Source organism: Hetaerina americana, unplaced genomic scaffold, assembly GCF_022747635.1.
Source record: "Hetaerina americana unplaced genomic scaffold, ioHetAmer1.1.p SCAF_3, whole genome shotgun sequence".
NCBI lineage: Eukaryota > Metazoa > Arthropoda > Insecta > Odonata > Calopterygidae > Hetaerina > Hetaerina americana.
In genome coordinates this window covers 85,985,229-86,004,785 of record NW_027286874.1, presented here as the reverse complement: position 1 = coordinate 86,004,785, position 19,557 = coordinate 85,985,229, and the positions used below count along the sequence as shown (strand labels likewise).

The following is a 19,557-nucleotide window of genomic DNA, read 5'->3' as shown; positions in this document are numbered from 1 at the left end:
TGAAAATAGATTATATGTAAGAAAAAAATATTGAAACAATGAATACAACTTTACAATGGTAAATATTCAGAAGTCCCAAGAGGAACACATTTCCCAAATAGATAGAATGAATGTCGGGTGGCCTTATGATTTTGTTTTTGTGGATATTTGGGATGGAGAGATCAATTTGAAGGTCTAGAAATGACATTACCACCCTACGGTGGCCATTAGAAAACTTAGCAAATTTGCTGGTAACATGATTGTTTAAAGAGTTATTATTAATTTGCTAACTCACTAACTCACTCACTTGTATGCTTGAATAAATCAAGCATGCAAGATCTGTCCCAAAAGTAGTAGGACTGATTCGATTAAAAAATAATTATTGTCAGAATTGATACTTTCACTCAAAAGTCTTTGAAGTAGCACCCTTGTTTTATATGGATGAGTAGACCGACAGTACCCAAAAGGCAAATGTTTTCCCACCTGCTACATACACCAATTGAAAGGAGAGGAGTCCTTAATGTTTCTTCGCTTATTCAAAGAATTAGAAGGTAGCACCTCAATGGTAACTTGATCTCTCACCTGCTAGAGTGCACGTAAATCCGAGTGTTACACAAAGCAAAAATCATTCTCCAGTAGTCTGTCTTTATGGGCGATAAATGATACGAGTCTTTCCCCAAGCCAAAATATCTTACGTTCCCAAAGGATTAACTCATTTAACTCCTTTCTTGTTTGCCGAAGCGTTTCCGCCCAAGTGAACACCAGCATTTCAACACTTCATTTTGGTCGGCTTGCTTGGTCTTCCATTAACCCTCTGCAAACTTCGGTCTCAGTCACTTGCTACGGCCTCTTGCTCTTATGACCTTGATTTGTTTCACCAATTCACTTGGTAGTGCCAAGTCTTTTGCTAAGCGTTATTTGCCATGGGATTAATACCTTCTCCTTTGCCTCCACGCCTCTTCTTGAATTGTGAGAGATTAGGAGCTTGGGTGCAGTTATTCCTTAGGTTTTGTGTAAGAATGTTCAAATGCGCAGCTGGTTTTAATTTTTTCTCACTTGCAGGCATGAATTTGTCTGAATAATGATGTAAAGACAAGACTGAAATCTGAATGAATGTTTATTTTTCTCTTGCTACACATACAGGGTGTGTTCCGAAAGTAATGCAATTAAATTCCCCACGTCGCTCCTATTGGTCGAAGTGAGATCGAACTACGAGTTGGCGTTCAACAAAATCCAGCTATGTATTCCAACAGCCAATATTATATTATTTGCAGATTTCACTTCTTTATTTACTTAGATATAACTTCTCTTCATAAAATCCCATTTAAAGTTTTAATTTATTCATTTATTTTTTTAGAATTACGTTGCAATTAGGCGATTTTCCTGGTGGCAACGGTCAAGTTTGGTCAAAGATAACTCTTACAACGAAAATTACATGCATACACGCACTATAAAAACAGATAAGAGACAAAATATTCTTACATACAATGACACTTCCTCATCACATACAAACAAACTTCCACATCACATACAAAATGCCGTCCACATCACATACAAACAATATTTTAATAATTACAATGAAGTACTACCTTGATCAAAAATTTCCCGGAATTTATTCAGAAAATTAAAAATACAAGTTTATTCATCTAAATCTATATTGTCCCCTTCAAAGTAATCCCCATCGACTGCAACACACTTATGCCAGCGCTTGATCCAATCCTCGAAACATTTTTTATATTCGGTTTTCGGTATGTCCATCAGTGCTTCCTGCGATTTTTCCATTACTTCCTCTCGGCTGCTAAAACGCGTTCCCCGTAATGGTTTTTTAACTCGATTGAACAGAAAGAAGTCACAGGGAGCCAAATCAGGTGAATTCGGTGGCTGTTGGATGGTATTTGTTGCATTTTTCGTCAAAAAATTACGAATAATGATAGCACTGTGCGACGGTGCGTTATCATGGTGCAAAATCCACGAGTTTTCTGCCCACATTTCTGGTCTCTTTCGGCGAATTGCTTCACGCAAACGTCTCATAACGCCCAAATAATACTCTTTGTTTACTGTCTGGCCTTCTGGCAAAAATTCATGATGCACTACACCGTTGTAATCCATGAAAACCGTCAGCATTGCCTTCTTTTTTGACTGAAAACGACGTGGTTTTTTTGGTCTCGGCTCATTTGGTGAACGCCATTCACTTGCCTGATGTCTGGATTGCGTGTCGTACTCATAAACCCACGTCTCGTCTCCAGTAATGATCCTTTTGATGAATGTGGGATCGGATTCAGCCTCGCAAATCATGTCTTTTGCGACGTCAACACGGTCCCTTTTTTGCATGAAATTGAGGTCTTTTGGCACCAACTTTGCTGCTACACGACGGAAACCCAAATCATTAACCACAATGTCTTGGGCGGATCCATAGGCAATGTTCAAGTCCTCCGCTATTTCTCTGATGGTTAATTTGCGGTTATTGACCAACATTTCTTTTACTTTATCAATTTTTTCACCGACTTTCGATGTCGATGGTCTGCCACTGCGTTCATCATCTTCGATTGACTCACGACCACTTCTGAACCGCTCGTGCCACTGGTAAACGACCGTTTTTTTTAGAGAATCGTTGCCGAAACACTTTTCCAACATTTCCCACGTCCGTGCGCCACTAAATCCGTTTTTTACGCAAAATTTAATACAAGTTCGTTGTTGCAAATTTAAATCCATTTCTGAAATTGTAAAAAATCGCCAACACACACAGAGATAGATGTACTCTTGGCTACGTAACTTTTGCAAATGTCAAGTTATGACACTAAGATTTAAAGGGAATATCAACAACAGATGTACCAATTTAACAAAAAAAACAGAACTCAAATCGGAACGATGGGAGCGCCACACGGTGGTTATTCCGGGAACTTTTTGATCAAGGTAGTATATTACCCAGTGGCTTCTTTACATTTATACTTAAAACTTCTAAAATGGGATGGAAAGGGCTCAAACAAACCAGGCAGCTGGTTCCAATCAATAATAGTTCTATTTAAAAAAGAGTATTTTTTCTTATTTGTTTTTTCCATCCTTATTTTTATTTTGAAACTATGGTCGTTTTTTCCCTTTAAGTTGGGCTTTTCTATCCCTTGCCATAAATTTTCCCACGCTTCATCCTTTTTAACAATTCTATATATCGCGCCTAACCTACTCCTTTTTCTTCTATTTTTAAAACTCTCCCATTTCAGTATATCTAACATTTCTGTGACACTATCTGTTCTTTTGTGCCTTCTGAGTACATATCTTGCTGCCTTTCTTTGAACTTTTTCTATCTTTTTAATATGTCCCACCCCATATGGATTCCATACTACGGAGGAGTATTCTAGGATAGGGATAACCAGTACCTTATATGCTTTTTCTTTTGTGGCTACACTACTTCCTTTTAAATTTCTCATTACCCAATGCAATACTTTAAATGCCTTCCATGTCAAATTATCTACTACGACTCCCCACCCAAGATCACTTGTTAAGTAAATGCCTAAATATTTGCATTGACTGGTACATGGGATTCTTTCTCCAAAGAGGGTGTAATTGCTCCTCTAGTCTGAAATACACTGTATTCTACATCACATTTACACCTTGCATATGTTTGAATAATGGAACGTGAATACTATAAACTGCTTTGCCTTTAAATATCTTTATTGAAGGAAGACATGAACAAAATACAACTATAAAGGATATGGTAACAAAATCAAGGCAGAACTGATACACTGTCACTCGTGTATGATTACGGGACTATATAGTGGACTAAGGGAGACCGTTACTTGGTGAAACTTTTCCATTGCACTGCTAAAATGAAGCACAGCAATTCCCCAAGCATTAAATATTATCTACAAATATCGTTTCACCACTGTGAGGCATCAAAAGATGTATGATCCCTCCTAATTGTGAAATTGATGTTTCAATTTGTTTGCATACTAGCAGCTGAGCAAATTAAGGAGGAATTTTCGGGAGGATATGACCCACACGGGGACTACGGGGATCTTTGGAAGAAGGGATGAGACCAACTGCAGGACGGCACACACCTCGGCCTTGGCCCTCCTATGGATGAACGTGTTCCGCCGTGTGAAGTGTTCCAACTTGGAGATATGGGTGTATACGACAACGTTGGGATTGCCAGGGGTGCAGGCCCTGCCCCACGACGCCACTCCATACAGCTTCCCATCGGCCACCAGTGGCGCCCCGGGGTCCGCCTTGACGGTGATTAAGAAGTTATAAATGAGCTGTTTGGGATCAATCATATAACTCTGAAATTATTCCTCAAGTTCACCTTCAACAAACTACACCCTGAATTTAGTACATTTTTGCAAATCGTAATTCATTGCCGAAGAATTGATAAAAGTGTTGAATGCATTATTGAATTTGAAATGGAAGTGATCTCGATGTTATCATATCACAATCGCCTAATTGAAAGTGTTGCTAAGTTTTTGAACAAGCAGCATTTAGAAGGGTGCGTTAATCTTAAGGATTGGCCAAGATTCTTTTCTAGACATTGCATTGCGTATTTATATAATTAGGCCAACAATCAACATATTTCAAGGTAGACTGGAATGATATTTCCGCCCGAGCTACCTACGCTTTTATTTTGCCCATCTATTGCACCAAACGCCCCTTGGTATCGTAAGAAAGTTGACACTATTCATTAGGTATCGCACAGGCTGAACACGAGTGCTGATATAAAACCAATGCTTGCAGTGGAACTCCAACCCCTGACCTTAGGGATAGCATGAGGGTGCGTTAATCACCCGAAATCAAAATTTGTCTTCAGACTCTCTCCTACAATATGAGTTCTCCATTGACTCGACTCGGTGATCTCCATTGGAGACAACATCCATTTACATGTATAGGATTAATCTTGTTCTCCCATCAGATGGTTTTTCTTGTGGGACTCCATCTTTGATATTTCAGTCGGGTTCGCGAGGTTCTTCTGGCACGTTCCTTGAAAAATGATTCTGCTTTGCTCTTTCTCTGCTTCCCTAAAAGCAACTCATGCACTTTCTTCAGGTTATACATTATTGCCCAACTATGTATATGAATTTTATTCAAATAACCCATCTTTTCCATCTCCCTCATTGCTATTTCTTCTATAAACTGTTATAATACAAGGGACTCCGAAGTAAATGGACCACATTGAGTACAGTAACATCAAACGGGCAACAAACTATAGCCGAGTATGATTACATTGAAACAAAGTAGTTTGCAATAAAGGTACAAAGTATATACTTAACAAGGCAACCAGTTGGCACCGAAGCATCCAACGAGGCCCCAGAGCAAATCATACGATCACTGATTCCCGGCTGGTTCGGATACATCGGGTTACAATCGTCCTGGGAGATCACGGTGACGTTAGCTGCCCTGAGAAAATCATCTTCATTTCCCTGCGGATAAAGAAAAATAAGTGATAGTTTTCTAAATTTATTTTTATGGTTTTGTAGTAGTTTTTAGGGGAGGCGACCCACAGCTGAGGTCATTTGCGCAATAGGGGAAGGACAGGAAAGAATGAAGGGTGGAGAGAAACCCGGCGTCGGCATTAGCCTACTCTTTACGAAAGGCACCAAGGGGTCTGCAGTTTAACGTCCCATCCGACGGACGGCGTACTCACTCAAAGTGCCCTCCACAAAGCACCTCAAGTAGGGATCGAGATACCTCTGAAAAATATTCAACACCGCCGGGATTTGAACCCAAGCCCTCTGGGTGGGAAGCCAGTACATTAGCCCCCGCACCATCTCGATCCCCTTTTTATGGTTTTAAAAGTGTTTAAAAATGCAAATAATACCCGCACTATAAGTCAGTGCCAAGCACTTTCCCATGGCACGAATCTCATCCCCACTCACGAGTTCCCCGCTTAGGATGGTCACCCGATGACCTTAACACTCGTTTTCGTACCTTACTTTGCAGACATTGAAATATTGTAATTTTCGATTGATTTCAAAATTTTGTCATTAGCTCGCCTGCAACATGAGTAACTCATTTGAGTATTCTTTCTCAGGGTCGCTGTGAATAGCGTAACGTGCCATAGAGCCTGTGTGCATGGTGAAGACAAGAGAGGCAACTCGATTTTCTGTTTCAATACTCCGTATTCAGACTCTTACTGATTGACAGTTAGAAAAGAAATGAACAAACTAAGGTTATCTTGGTTGGCGATTTTACTATTGTTGTATATATGATGGGAAAAATTTGCAATTACTATTAACGTCACTCTTGTAGAATCACAAGATGGCATTCCTTCTGACACATCCCCATTGATTCCTCTTGAAATCCATAATGATACACCACAATTATACACTTATCTACCCTGAGGACGATGCACGAGTCGAATGTCGAAATGTCGGGAATATGGAACCCCTGACCCGGTGAAAGAACAATTATATATTTCCATTCATGATCTGGGCTCAATTCATTATGCCAATAATATTATATCTCTTTATAAATGGCTAATTTAAAATGAAAGCACTTTCTCACTTATATAATCCCTAACAAAATATAAGAAAATAATTTTCTTTACATGATAGAATCATTCTACAGTTGCCAATGCACATCTTAAACTCCTGATGCTGTTGAAATATTCCCCTATTGAATGGTTACAATAATATAAACCATGGTGACTCAATATTAAATATTGAAAATGTGATGAATTTAGATAATATGCTTTTTTTAATAACTATCAACATGACCATTTATCTGCTTCATGGGCTAAATGCTACTGGCGACAATTGATGAATCTTTCGCGATGCCGTCAACAATAAAGACGGGGTTTCTTATCTAATAATGGTATATATTAATAAATATAATTATTATCTTCCATAATAATTATATATATATATATATATATATATATATATATATATATATATATATATATATATATATATATATATATATATATATATATATATGTATGTATAAATTATTATTATGAGGAACTCTATCGGTTTAGGTAAGTTTTGGATAGGCACAACTTCAAAATAAATATCTTCTAACAAAACACAATCCAGCATCCTACTTTACAGTCCCTCTTCATCTCTGTATTCTCCCCTCTATTACTGTCTGCAACATCCTACTGCTGATCAATATGCTTTTCATCCATTTTGCCTGCCTCATTATGATTTCTTCCAACAATCCACTCTCCCCACCCACCATACTTAGCACTTCCTCGTTTGTTTTCCTTTTGATCCATTTCACCTTCTCCATTCTTCGCCACACCCATATTTCAAGAGCCTCCAATCTACGTCTATCCTCCTGCTTCAGCGACCATGTTTCTGCGCCGTACAAAACTGTGCCTTATATCAAAATTTGGCGAATCTTTTATTAACATCCTTGCTCAATGCCCCTGTCATCAATTCCCTCCTCCTTGTGAAAGCTTTTTTACCTAGTGCAATGTTTCTCCTTACATCCCTACTACTTTTACCATTTTGATCCAAAACACGCCTCCATCGATCCCATGCCTCTTTAATCAATCCTATGCCTCTATAATTATTTCCTCCGCATAAATGCTGAGCAGCACAGATGATAATGGATACCCCTGCCTTACTCGTCTTCCTAACACTGCCCATCTGGACTCTCCATACCCCACTCACAGTCTGAGACAGTACAGGTTGCGGATTAGCCTCCTGTCCCGTTTAATCTATTCCTATTTTCAGCAATATGTTCATTAGTTTGATCTATTTCACTCTATCAAATGCATTTTTGAAATCCACGAAACATGCAAATAAGTCCTGATTGTATTCCATAGTTGTCTCGATTAGTTATCTCATTACTTCAATGGCAACACGTGCCTTTCCTATTCCTGAACCCAAACTGATTAATCTCTAGATAATCATTTGCCCTACTGTCCAAACTTTTGTTGATGATCCGGAGAACCACTCTTAGCTGCGGGGGAAATCAAACTTCTTGCTCTCTAGTCCTCACGTGATGTAGCCTTTATTTTTTCAGAATAGGAACTAAGACTGATCTCTCTAAGTCTTTTGGCCAAATTCTTCTCTCATAAATGCAATGAATTAGTCCATAAAGACTCTTCCTCCCACATTTTCCTAACCCTTTTACTAGTCCCAGAGGAATGTTGCCTACCCCTAATGCTGATACTCCTTCCTTGTCAATGCAGCTTCTACAATCCACTTCATAACCTGCCACCCCTGCCTCATTGTTTTGAAACAGACGCTACACTTCATAGCAACTAAATTGTGATCAAAGTCCGCATTCGCTCCTGGGAAGCCGTGCGAATTGATCACACTGTTCTTAAATCTGTGTCTAACCCTAATATAATCTAACTGTTATTTTTTTGCATGTCAGGGCATTTCTATGTATTACTAAGTCTTTTTAGTTGTCTAAACCAAGTGTTGGAGATGACTAACCCCTGTCTCCTGCAGAATTCAGCTTTCTCTCCGCGATTATTCCTCGTACCTAAACCGTTGTCCCGCACCTCCTCACCATATCTTCCCTCCCCTACCATCACATTCCAATCCCCCATCACTATCAAATGTTTCCCAGGAGGAACACACACCTAACTGATTGTATATCCTGTCGACTTCTTCCCTTCGATTGGTTGGTGGCATGTATATCTGAACAATGACCAAGTTCGTCAGTTCTGCTTTTATCTATACAAGTAAAATTCTATTCTTTGCTTGTTCTATGTTTACTACACTTCTACCTAACTTTTTATTCAATATAAGGGCAACCCCTCGTTGGCTCTCGTCTCCTCCGCTGTACACTTCTCTATAACTTCCACTCCAGTAATACCGGCTTTGCTTCCATTTCACCTAACATTAACCTAAAATATCTATATTACCTCTTTCAATTTCTCAACTAATATTTTTAATTTTTCTGTCCTGTTGCTGTCGGTTCTGCTTTTCAAGCTTTCGTGAGATGACGACCGTGGAAGCCTCTCCTCTGCCGGGCACCACACACGGCCGATTGGGCCGAGTTGCGTAGTTGCCAGGACTCATATTCTCTATATTGGACACCGTAAAAGTCTTGATAATAATAATTGAGTTAGTTTCCCGTTGCCTTCCCCAATAGGGTTTTTCACAAGTACATTATATATATATATATATATATATATATATATATATATATATATATATATATATATATATATATATATATATATATATATATATATATATATATATATATATATATATATAGAGTCTCTCTTGAAGAAGGCCTCTGAGAGGGCCGAAAGCTCGAACAATTTACCGTGTGAGTGTTCTTTTAAATGTGTCTATTCTTTTCTATTTGTGTTATATTGTGTCAGCCGATTATATATATATATATATATATATATATATATATATATATATATATATAAATATATATATATATATACTATACATCTATATATATGTGTGTGTATATATATATATGTAGATGTATGTATGTATGTATATATATATATAATATACATCTATATACATGTGTATATATATGTATATTTATGTATGTATGTATGCATATATATATATATATATATATACATATATAATATATATATATATTATTTTATATTTATATACATTATATATATATAATATATATATATATAATATATATATAATATATATATATATATATATATAATATATATATATATAATATATATATATATATATATATATATATATATATATATATATATATATATATATATGTATTTATATATATGTGTATATAATATAACACAAATAGAATAGAATAGCAACGTTTAAAAGGACACTCACACAGTAAATTGTTCGAGCTTTCGGCCCTCTCAGAGGCCTTCTTCAAGTGAGACTAAGTGAGAAATTTCTTCTAAGTGAGAAACTTCTTCAGTGGAGTCTCACTTGAAGAATGCCTCTGAGAGGGCCGAAAGCTCGAACAATTTACCGTGTGAGTGTCCTTTTAAATGTTGCTATTCTATTCTATTTGTGTTTTTGTGTTATATTGTGTCAGCCAATTATTGTGCTGCTCATGTGAGTTTTTCCGTACAATCGTTATCTATATATATATGTGTGTGTGTGTGTGTATATATATATATATATATATATATGTATGTATGTATGTATGTATGTGTGTGTGTGTGTGTGTATATATTTAAGAACTCTCCTTGGAATGTGGTGGAATGGAGAGACTCACCGACTTGGATGCCCAGCCGCTCACCAATGCACTGCTACCTGGCGGGATATCATCCACCACCTGGGGAAGCGGCAAGCTGTCGACGTAACTGCCAAACCTGAAGGGCACCTTCACCTGGAAATGTCTCATTTAGGTTAAGCCACCTTCTAGTCCACAAGGGCACTAACCACTTAATTTGAATGAAATTACCAGCACAGGTAATTATGATGCATGGGTACAGTTGTAAAGGTGAAAAAAGCAATTTAATATATTTTACGACTTTAACAAACTGATCAAATACTGCACACCTCTGAAGAGCCACATTATCTCCAATTACCTTGTGCCGCTACTATGATTACTGGCCACCTATCTCAGCCAATCACCGAATTTAGTAATCCTCATTCCCTTCTGACTAACCTACACCATTCACTCCATAACCGTAGATACACAGAGAAAAAGACAACCCAAAGAAAACATATCACCCATGATGGACATCACTACTCTTTTCTGTATAAGAATTATATTTTTTTGGGAAAGGGTGGCACCCCTCAGTCTCTCCAACACCCCTAAATCTAGTTGACATATCAAATCCGCGACGATCTAAAAAATAATCTCTGCATTTGCCTACAAAGTAAATTCGAGTTACTGCCGACGGAAGCGAACTCGGGCTTAAAGAATTGTGCCCTACACTGAAGAAACTTTCTTAACCCATTCCAAATGGTCATGTACCTATCAATATGTACATGACATTCTTGTATCAAACCTCTTGCCACTTCTTCTACTTCGGCGAATGCAAAATTACTGTTTTTCTCAAATGAATAATCACAGTCCACTCACTCACTCCTCCAAATCTGCAGCCTTTACCAATTATCGTATATAATATTACTACCAATTATCCTATACAATATACGTAATATAATTTCAATCTCCTCCATACTCACCACCTTCCGAAACATCATTTGAAAAATTTTTGCCCATTCAAGTACTATTAATCCCCCTCAAATCTGCCAGTGGCATTCAGGGGAGACTAGTGAGATGGTTTACATATGGCTACATTAAACATTCATTACTCCGAAACTAGTGTGGTCCATCGTCATCCCCTCTTCCACTCCCACAAGCCACTTCCTACCCTACTCCTTCTCACCTCCCAGCCAGCCCATTCCCCGTCCCCATACTCCCCGAACCGCCCTCGGCCTACCCACCCACCTCGCCCATCCTCCGTCATTCCTCAATGTCCATTTACATTTTTATCTCTGGCATTTATCAATCATGTTTTATTGATTTAACAATTCTATATTCATAATTTAGCAATTACTTTTTATCAACTCATGTGTTAGTAGTTGTTTTGTGATGTCGTTGAGTGTTTATCTTTTTAATTTGAATTCCACTACAAATGGATATCTGAAAAAATCCTTTTGAATACTCTTGAAGACATCCATGAAAAGCAAATAATGGCTGATAACGTACCTTAATTATAGCAGCATCATAGTCCAGCGTGTAGGGATCAAACAGGGGGTGAGTTTGGATTTCCTCCACGAGGTTCATGCCTTCAGTTGCGTTGAGAACAATGCTCCCCACAATTACTGTAATATCTTCAGCTCTCAACCTAAAATGAGGGATGTATTCTTTTTCATTTTACTCTAAAAATAAATTTAAGGAAGTTTTAACAATTTGGATTAGCTTTCAACGACAATGTCAAGATTTATTTCTCAGATGAATGACTAGAATAATCCAGTATATGCTTCGCTGGTTATAAACAATATGAAATACATACACCAGTATCTTAAATTCCTAACTTACATAGTAATAAATGCATTCATTTTCAATACATTTAATATTTTATTCAGTTATTTGCCAAAATAAGTCAAAGGAATAATATTTTGAGGAAAATGGGAGCTATGTTTAGCATTAAAATTGGTTAGCATAGTGGAAGTCATCTATGCGGGAACTGTTTTGAACGATGATGGCCTGAGCAGTAAGGTGGTGTGAAATAGCGTAACATCCAGAACTCAAGATTTTTTAAGGAAATATTAAAGATATTCACGGCTACTCACCATTTAACACAGTGGGCTGTCGTTAGTACATCATATATCCCAAGAACGGCACCACTGCACACATGCTGCCCATTATGCCGAATATCTACCTGGCAGGGAATGTTCGAAGGATATTTCTTTAGTGGCATACTATGTTATTCGTTTGAATATTATAGAAATTCAAGATTTAAATTCATTTCAACTACTTATTCAAGACTAATGATAATGGCTGAATGTTAAAGCAAACACGTTGTCCTGGGAAATATGTTGCGAACAGAGGCTGCTAGATGTGAATGCAATGTAGGAATAATTATAATTCTTGACAATATCTATTTAAAGGAAAAAACAAGGATATGATGGGGAATTTCTGGGATTGTCTCTGAGAAACAAGAGATTTTAATATTAAGGGATCCCAGCCAAAATTTTAATATTATCGGTGATTTTACCCATCGGTGGAAGTAGTATTTTGTTGCCAGCAGAAGAAAAGACAATATAGTCCTTTGCTACCCTTTTCCGTGTACACGTCTGTCAAAATTTGTACCACAGACATGCTCTCTGCAATGATTTTTATCACTAATGTTACAATGAGCCTTACCTGGTAGGGTACCATGTATGCCTCTATTTTTTCTGCATTTATGGCATTTCCATTGAGTAGCGATCTGGATGTTGACAATACCTCGCCTAGGAAATGAAGCAAACTTGGTAGGTACATAGAAAATTAAAATTATTGTTAGAAAATTCTGATTAATAATTCCCAATACAGTTTATATAAAATATTAAGCGGATATATGTAATACTATTAATAATATTGGCCCTAAAGCGCAATAAAATTTGTTTATGTAATCAAAATCTGAAATTATTTTAATAAAGGATGTTATATCCGGCAGGTGGACGTTTCGGCGTCAGATATGGCACTTTTGATTGCAGAAGAAGATGGAATCAGGACATCTTTCAATTACTGTATCCCTCAAAGAAATAATTATATATATATATATATATATATATATATTTATATTTATATATATATATATACACACACACACACACACACACACACACACACACACACACACACACACACACACACACACACATATATATATATATATATATATATATATATATATATATATATATATATATATATATATATATAGTACAATACACAGTAACGCATAATATAGAAACACAAAAAAAGAGAACACTCACACGTATTTTCTTGATATTTCGACGGAAACAATCCGTCTTCCTCTGAAGATGTAGAAGTAATGACTGCTGGAATTGTTGAGGTGAGGGGTGCGAGAGAAAGGGAAGGGGGCCAGGGGAAGGGGAGAACGGGAGGCGAAGGAGGGGTGAAAGGAATGGTTGGGGAGAGGAAAGGGAGAGGGAAGGGGTGGAAGTAACAGTTTTAGGCCACTCCCATCAGTGAACGACATTGAGGCCCGGATGCTGATAGGCCATACAGATGTAAATGAAAGCCAATTCAAGGGTTTTTAATTCTATAGGGTTATCGGATGTGGGAAGGGACGCTAGGACGGAAACATTGTAACACTGGTTGAAGGGGGTATTATGATGGGAAGCATGTTTAGGGATGGGGAGACCCGCGGACGGGGAGGAGGGATTGCACGAGGCGCGGTGGTTGTTAATCCTAATGTTAAGTGGTGTGGAACATTGGCCTATGTAAAAGGACGGGCAGAGTTTACAGGTAAGAAGATAAACAACATTCTTGGAAGTGCAAGAGGAATAGGGGAAGGGCGGGAGAGAGTTGAATGGTGGGATGGAGTGGGGTGGAGTGGTGAAAATAGGGCAGGTTTTGCATCTTGCTCGATGACATGGAGTGGGTATGGCTCTGGGTGTGTGAGGGGATTTTGAGAGTGGCCTGGTGGATTTGAGGATATCTGCTAGGTTGGCGGGACGTTTGAAGGTGACAGAGGGGCAATTGGGGAGAAGGTTGGAGGAAGTGTTGTGATTTTTGAGGATGGGGAATAGGTCTTTGAGGATGACTTTGAGAGACTGAATGCCTGGGAAGTAGGTCGTACAGATTGAGAGAGGCTGGGAGTCTGTGGTTGACGCAGGCTTGGGGGTGTAGGAATGTTTAAGTATTTTTTTATGGAGGAGAGAATCAGGGTATCCTCGTTGGAGGAGGGAGTGGTGAAGGTTGTTAAGGTATTTGTTAAGGGATTCGGGATGGTTGCAAATGCGGTGACCGCGGATAGAAAGAGAGTAAGGGAGGGAGCGCTTGGTATGGGAGGGGTGACAACTGCTGTAATGAAGGTATTGCTGCTTATTAGTAGGTTTGGTGTGAACAGAGGTAAGGAATTTGTTGTTGCTGAGGGAAATATTAACATCGAGGAAGGTAATCTGAGAGGATGAAATGGTCGAGGTGAAAGACAAAGATGAGGAATCATTGAGTTTGGAGATGAAGGAATTGAGGGAATCTATGCTGTGTGGCCATAGTAGAAAGATGTCGTCAATGTATCGGAGCCACAGGAGAGGTTGCAGAGGATAGTTGGAAAGGAAATTCTTTTCCAGGACACCGAGGTGGAGGTTTGCATATGAAGGGCTGAATCTGCTACCCATGGCACAGCCCTTTATTTGGAGGTAATGGTTATTGTTGAAAGAAAAGGAGTTGCGGGTGAGAATGAAGTTGGAAAGATCAATGAGAAAATCGGTACTGGGGATTTGAGGGGTAGGGCGTTTGGAGAGGAAGTAACGTAGGGAAGAAAGGCCTTCTTGGTGAGGAATGGATGTGTATAAGGAGGTGACATCGATTGTAGCCATAGTAATTTGGGTGTCAGGAGGGAGTGAAGTTGAGTGGAGCAATCTGAGGAAGTGGTAGGTATCTTTGATAAAGGAGGGTAGGGAGTGAACTAAAGGTTGGAGATAGTGGTCCACGAAGGCGGAAATTCTTTCGGTCGGAGAGCTACGCGAGGAGACAATAGGGCGGCCTGGGTTGTTGGGTTTGTGGATCTTAGGAAGGATGTAGAAGTGAGGGGTGTGAGGTTGGGAAGGGGAAAGGAGGGAGATGTCCCTGGGGGAAAGATTCTCCTTAGGGCCATTGTCTCGGAGGAAAGCGATTATTTCTTTTTGGAATGCGGGGTTAGGGTCAGCAGGAATATGTTGATAGGAGGAAGTGTCGGAGAGTAATCTGTTGCATTCTTGAAGGTAGTCTGTAGTGTTTAGGATTACAACTGTCGAACCCTTGTCGGCAGAAGTGATGACTAGGTTGGGGTTGCGTGTGAGTTTTTTTAACTCAGCTAATTCGGCCGGGGAGAGATTAGTTTTCGGATTTAGAGATTTAAGGAAAGAAGGACTAGATGTTTCTTCAACAATAACCATTACCTCCAAATAAAGGGCTGTGCCATGGGTAGCAGATTCAGCCCTTCATATGCAAACCTCCACCTCGGTGTCCTGGAAGAGAATTTCCTTTCCAACTATCCTCTGCAACCTCTCCTGTGGCTCCGATACATTGACGACATCTTTCTACTATGGCCACACAGCATAGATTCCCTCAATTCCTTCATCTCCAAACTCAATGATTCCTCATCTTTGTCTTTCACCTCGACCATTTCATCCTCTCAGATTACCTTCCTCGATGTTAATATTTCCCTCAGCAACAACAAATTCCTTACCTCTGTTCACACCAAACCTACTAATAAGCAGCAATACCTTCATTACAGCAGTTGTCACCCCTCCCATACCAAGCGCTCCCTCCCTTACTCTCTTTCTATCCGCGGTCACCGCATTTGCAACCATCCCGAATCCCTTAACAAATACCTTAACAACCTTCACCACTCCCTCCTCCAACGAGGATACCCTGATTCTCTCCTCCATAAAAAAATACTTAAACATTCCTACACCCCCAAGCCTGCGTCAACCACAGACTCCCAGCCTCTCTCAATCTGTACGACCTACTTCCCAGGCATTCAGTCTCTCAAAGTCATCCTCAAAGACCTATTCCCCATCCTCAAAAATCACAACACTTCCTCCAACCTTCTCCCCAATTGCCCCTCTGTCACCTTCAAACGTCCCGCCAACCTAGCAGATATCCTCAAATCCACCAGGCCACTCTCAAAATCCCCTCACACACCCAGAGCCATACCCACTCCATGTCATCGAGCAAGATGCAAAACCTGCCCTATTTTCACCACTCCACCCCACTCCATCCCACCATTCAACTCTCTCCCGCCCTTCCCCTATTCCTCTTGCACTTCCAAGAATGTTGTTTATCTTCTTACCTGTAAACTCTGCCCGTCCTTTTACATAGGCCAATGTTCCACACCACTTAACATTAGGATTAACAACCACCGCGCCTCGTGCAATCCCTCCTCCCCGTCCGCGGGTCTCCCCATCCCTAAACATGCTTCCCATCATAATACCCCCTTCAACCAGTGTTACAATGTTTCCGTCCTAGCGTCCCTTCCCACATCCGATAACCCTATAGAATTAAAAACCCTTGAATTGGCTTTCATTTACATCTGTATGGCCTATCAGCATCCGGGCCTCAATGTCGTTCACTGATGGGAGTGGCCTAAAACTGTTACTTCCACCCCTTCCCTCTCCCTTTCCTCTCCCCAACCATTCCTTTCACCCCTCCTTCGCCTCCCGTTCTCCCCTTCCCCTGGCCCCCTTCCCTTTCTCTCGCACCCCTCACCTCAACAATTCCAGCAGTCATTACTTCTACATCTTCAGAGGAAGACGGATTGTTTCCGTCGAAATATCAAGAAAATACGTGTGAGTGTTCTCTTTCTTTGTGTTTCTATATTATGCGTTACTGTGTATTGTACTATTCGGCACTTCCGTGTTACGTCTATGAAAGCATATACTATATATATATATATATATATATATATATATATATATGATACACACACATACTTTGGTAACACTTAATGGACACTCATATTGCCGGTGGTTTAAGCTTTCGGCCTTTTTCTTAAGCCTTTTTCAGGATACATATTTATATAACACCCAAGGGCACCCTCAGTTTCACCTAGACTGTGTGATTTTTCTGGTAACAGATCTTTTTGGGAAACCATAGACGACACATGGAAAGAATTTGGCCCCAGTTCTTTGATGTTTCAATATTACATGCCGTCGGGCATTGTATTAGGTAAACTCTCTCCCTAACAAAGCGGCCTGTAGAGTTTAGCGGCCTTTCAAAGAGTTTATGAATTATATCAAGTTCTTTATTTATATCAAGCACTCATCGCGCGCCTGATTGCTTCGATTGACGATGCATATGTTCTGAAATTGATGTGTGACAGTGGCTGGCGAGATAAAGTAGGGAACGTAATTACTATTACAGCTATTTGAATTAAAGCTGCCCTGATACGGTGGAAATTTGCTGAAGTCATCAATCCTCATCTAGTTTACAAATAGGACCTAATCGTCATGTTATCAACTTTCATTTGCATTCCTAGTGAGAAATTACTTTAGTCTAAATATGGTATTTACATTTCATAATACTTGATTACTAAAGTAAATATTTTTATCCGTTCCAATGAATGAATGTCGTTCCATAACGATATGAGGTTTGGAAATTATGTGTTTATTATTAAATAAAATTCGAAGACAACAGTTTTTGATAATTATTTGACTCTATTCAGAAATTTAATATTTCTTTATTAAATAGGATAAAAATGCATATTTCCTTGCATCATTGTATTCTTACATTGTATTACTTGCTAATGCTAACATTCATTCTCAAAGCGCATAGCTTATATTCAAGAAATAAATTTGCAGTATAAAACCAATTTAACATTTAACCAAATTGAAAATTTGAACTGTCTCGCCATTGGTAAAATTTACAGTGCCAAAGGGTCGAAAGAAACTGGTCAAATGATGTAGGAATCCATTCCTGGAAAATATTTCATTTGAAGTTACGAAATCATTTTCATAAGGTGAGATGGAGCCAGAATTCTACATCTGCAGGACTTAAGGAAATTTGTTATGCAACTCAAAAGATATAATATTTGAAATGAAGCACAGCGGAATGTACAAACTTGAGTGTAATGATTGCAATTCAATTAATATTGAAAAAACAGGGAGTAATCTCAACGTGCGGATCAAAGAGCACAGCTCATACATAATAAATTAGAACAAATCTTCTGATCTTGGCAAACATCTCCTGAATTGCGCCCATGAAATTGACTCTTATACAAAAATCCTACCCGGTGAGAGTAACGGTCCTAGACTCGATGTCTTGGAACAGGTTGGAATCCTTTTAGTGGAAACTTCCCAGTCTTTGACCGTTGTTAACGAGAAATTTCATTCATGAAATTTCCCAAACCGCGATGTTTTTCCCCTACCCTCTCCTCACCGATTCACCCACAAACAATGCACTCCCACGACGTCTCCCCGAAGATCGCACTTCTTTCCGTGAGCCGTCCTTCATAATCCTTCACTCCATTCAGCCCTCCTCATTGCTTCCCTGGTATAACTCACTCTTTACCACCCCCTCACCATGCCTCATGACGCTGCTGCCCCAACATCACTTAACCTCAAAACTCCCCCCTCCCACCATAAACATTCCCCCGCTCCCACCAAGACGCTGCGCCTGTATAATGTCTGAAAACTCTTGCCATAGTCCCTGATGCTGATACCTTCTATCGAAACCGGTCGAGAAAATAAAAGAAACATCTGTGGAACCTTGCAAGTGCATTTATTCTTTGAAAAAATCAAGAGGAACACAGCTTACCTCGGCAAGTGGCAAATAGAATGGCTATGACAAAGACTGATGTAGCCATGGCTTCGATTCGACCGATAATCACTGTCGAGTAAACGGCTGCTCCTCAATGAATAACTACGAGTGCGAAATCTCGATTTTATATGCTCTCGTGTCGTTTAGAGGTTCATTATTTATTTGCAAGTGTCAGAGGTGACGCAGCTGGCAGACTTGGACTGGCACATTGGTCACGTGGTCATGTTTGCATTTTTATCCGAGAAATGTTCAATTGTATAATCGCGCACATGGAAAGGATGTCGTAGTGCATGTCGTAATCATACTGATATCTAGGTGACCTTTAGTGTGATGCGGGGAGGAGTAAGTGTTTTGCTGACCCTAAGTTCCAAGCAAGTAGTAATATTAAGTAATATGCAGCGTAAATATAATCCTAAAAAAAATCAATGATCTCCGTCTGACATATAAAATCAACGAGGATATGTGGCGTATCTCAATCTGTGCAGTTTTCCGGATTTTGATCCCTTATTTCCAGGAAAACGTGTTGTCCGACTTCCCGTGTTAACTTGATATTAATAGGGAAGTTCGATTGAAAAATGACATGAAACTTGGAAACCGAACGGCTGTCCTTATTCGCCCAACCTCGTTAACATAACTGGAGACTTCGAGTAAACTCTATTTACGGCAATATGTATCTTTTCGTAATGAAATTCAAATTAGATCCTACGAACACCAATATTTTGC

The 19,557-nt window shown here is 39.2% G+C and overlaps 1 protein-coding gene across 1 annotated transcript; it reads right to left on the bottom strand.

The window, feature by feature from the left end:
- Positions 1 to 3,642: 3,642 nt before the first annotated feature.
- Positions 3,643 to 18,911, bottom strand: LOC139690834 (trypsin-7-like). The gene is made up of 7 exons (XM_071588429.1): positions 18,832 to 18,911; positions 12,727 to 12,812; positions 12,153 to 12,241; positions 11,566 to 11,704; positions 10,120 to 10,233; positions 5,238 to 5,387; positions 3,643 to 4,202 (listed from the first exon to the last, which is right to left on the bottom strand). Exons 1-7 carry the CDS (start codon positions 18,878 to 18,880, stop codon positions 3,927 to 3,929), a joined length of 903 nt encoding a protein of 300 aa, XP_071444530.1. The 5' UTR covers positions 18,881 to 18,911; the 3' UTR covers positions 3,643 to 3,926.
- Positions 18,912 to 19,557: the final 646 nt, after the last annotated feature.

Bases quoted from the DNA above. Each gene is read 5' to 3' on its own strand.
- LOC139690834 (XM_071588429.1), bottom strand. From the start codon at position 18,880: ATGGCTACATCAGTCTTTGTCATAGCCATTCTATTTGCCACTTGCCGA. The intron at 12,242-12,726 runs GTAAGGCTCATT...ATTCCCTGCCAG, and splicing joins CATACATGGTACCCTACCAG to GTAGATATTCGGCATAATGG. The intron at 4,203-5,237 runs GTTAAGTATATA...ATCACCGTCAAG, and splicing joins CGGTGCCAACTGGTTGCCTT to GCGGACCCCGGGGCGCCACT.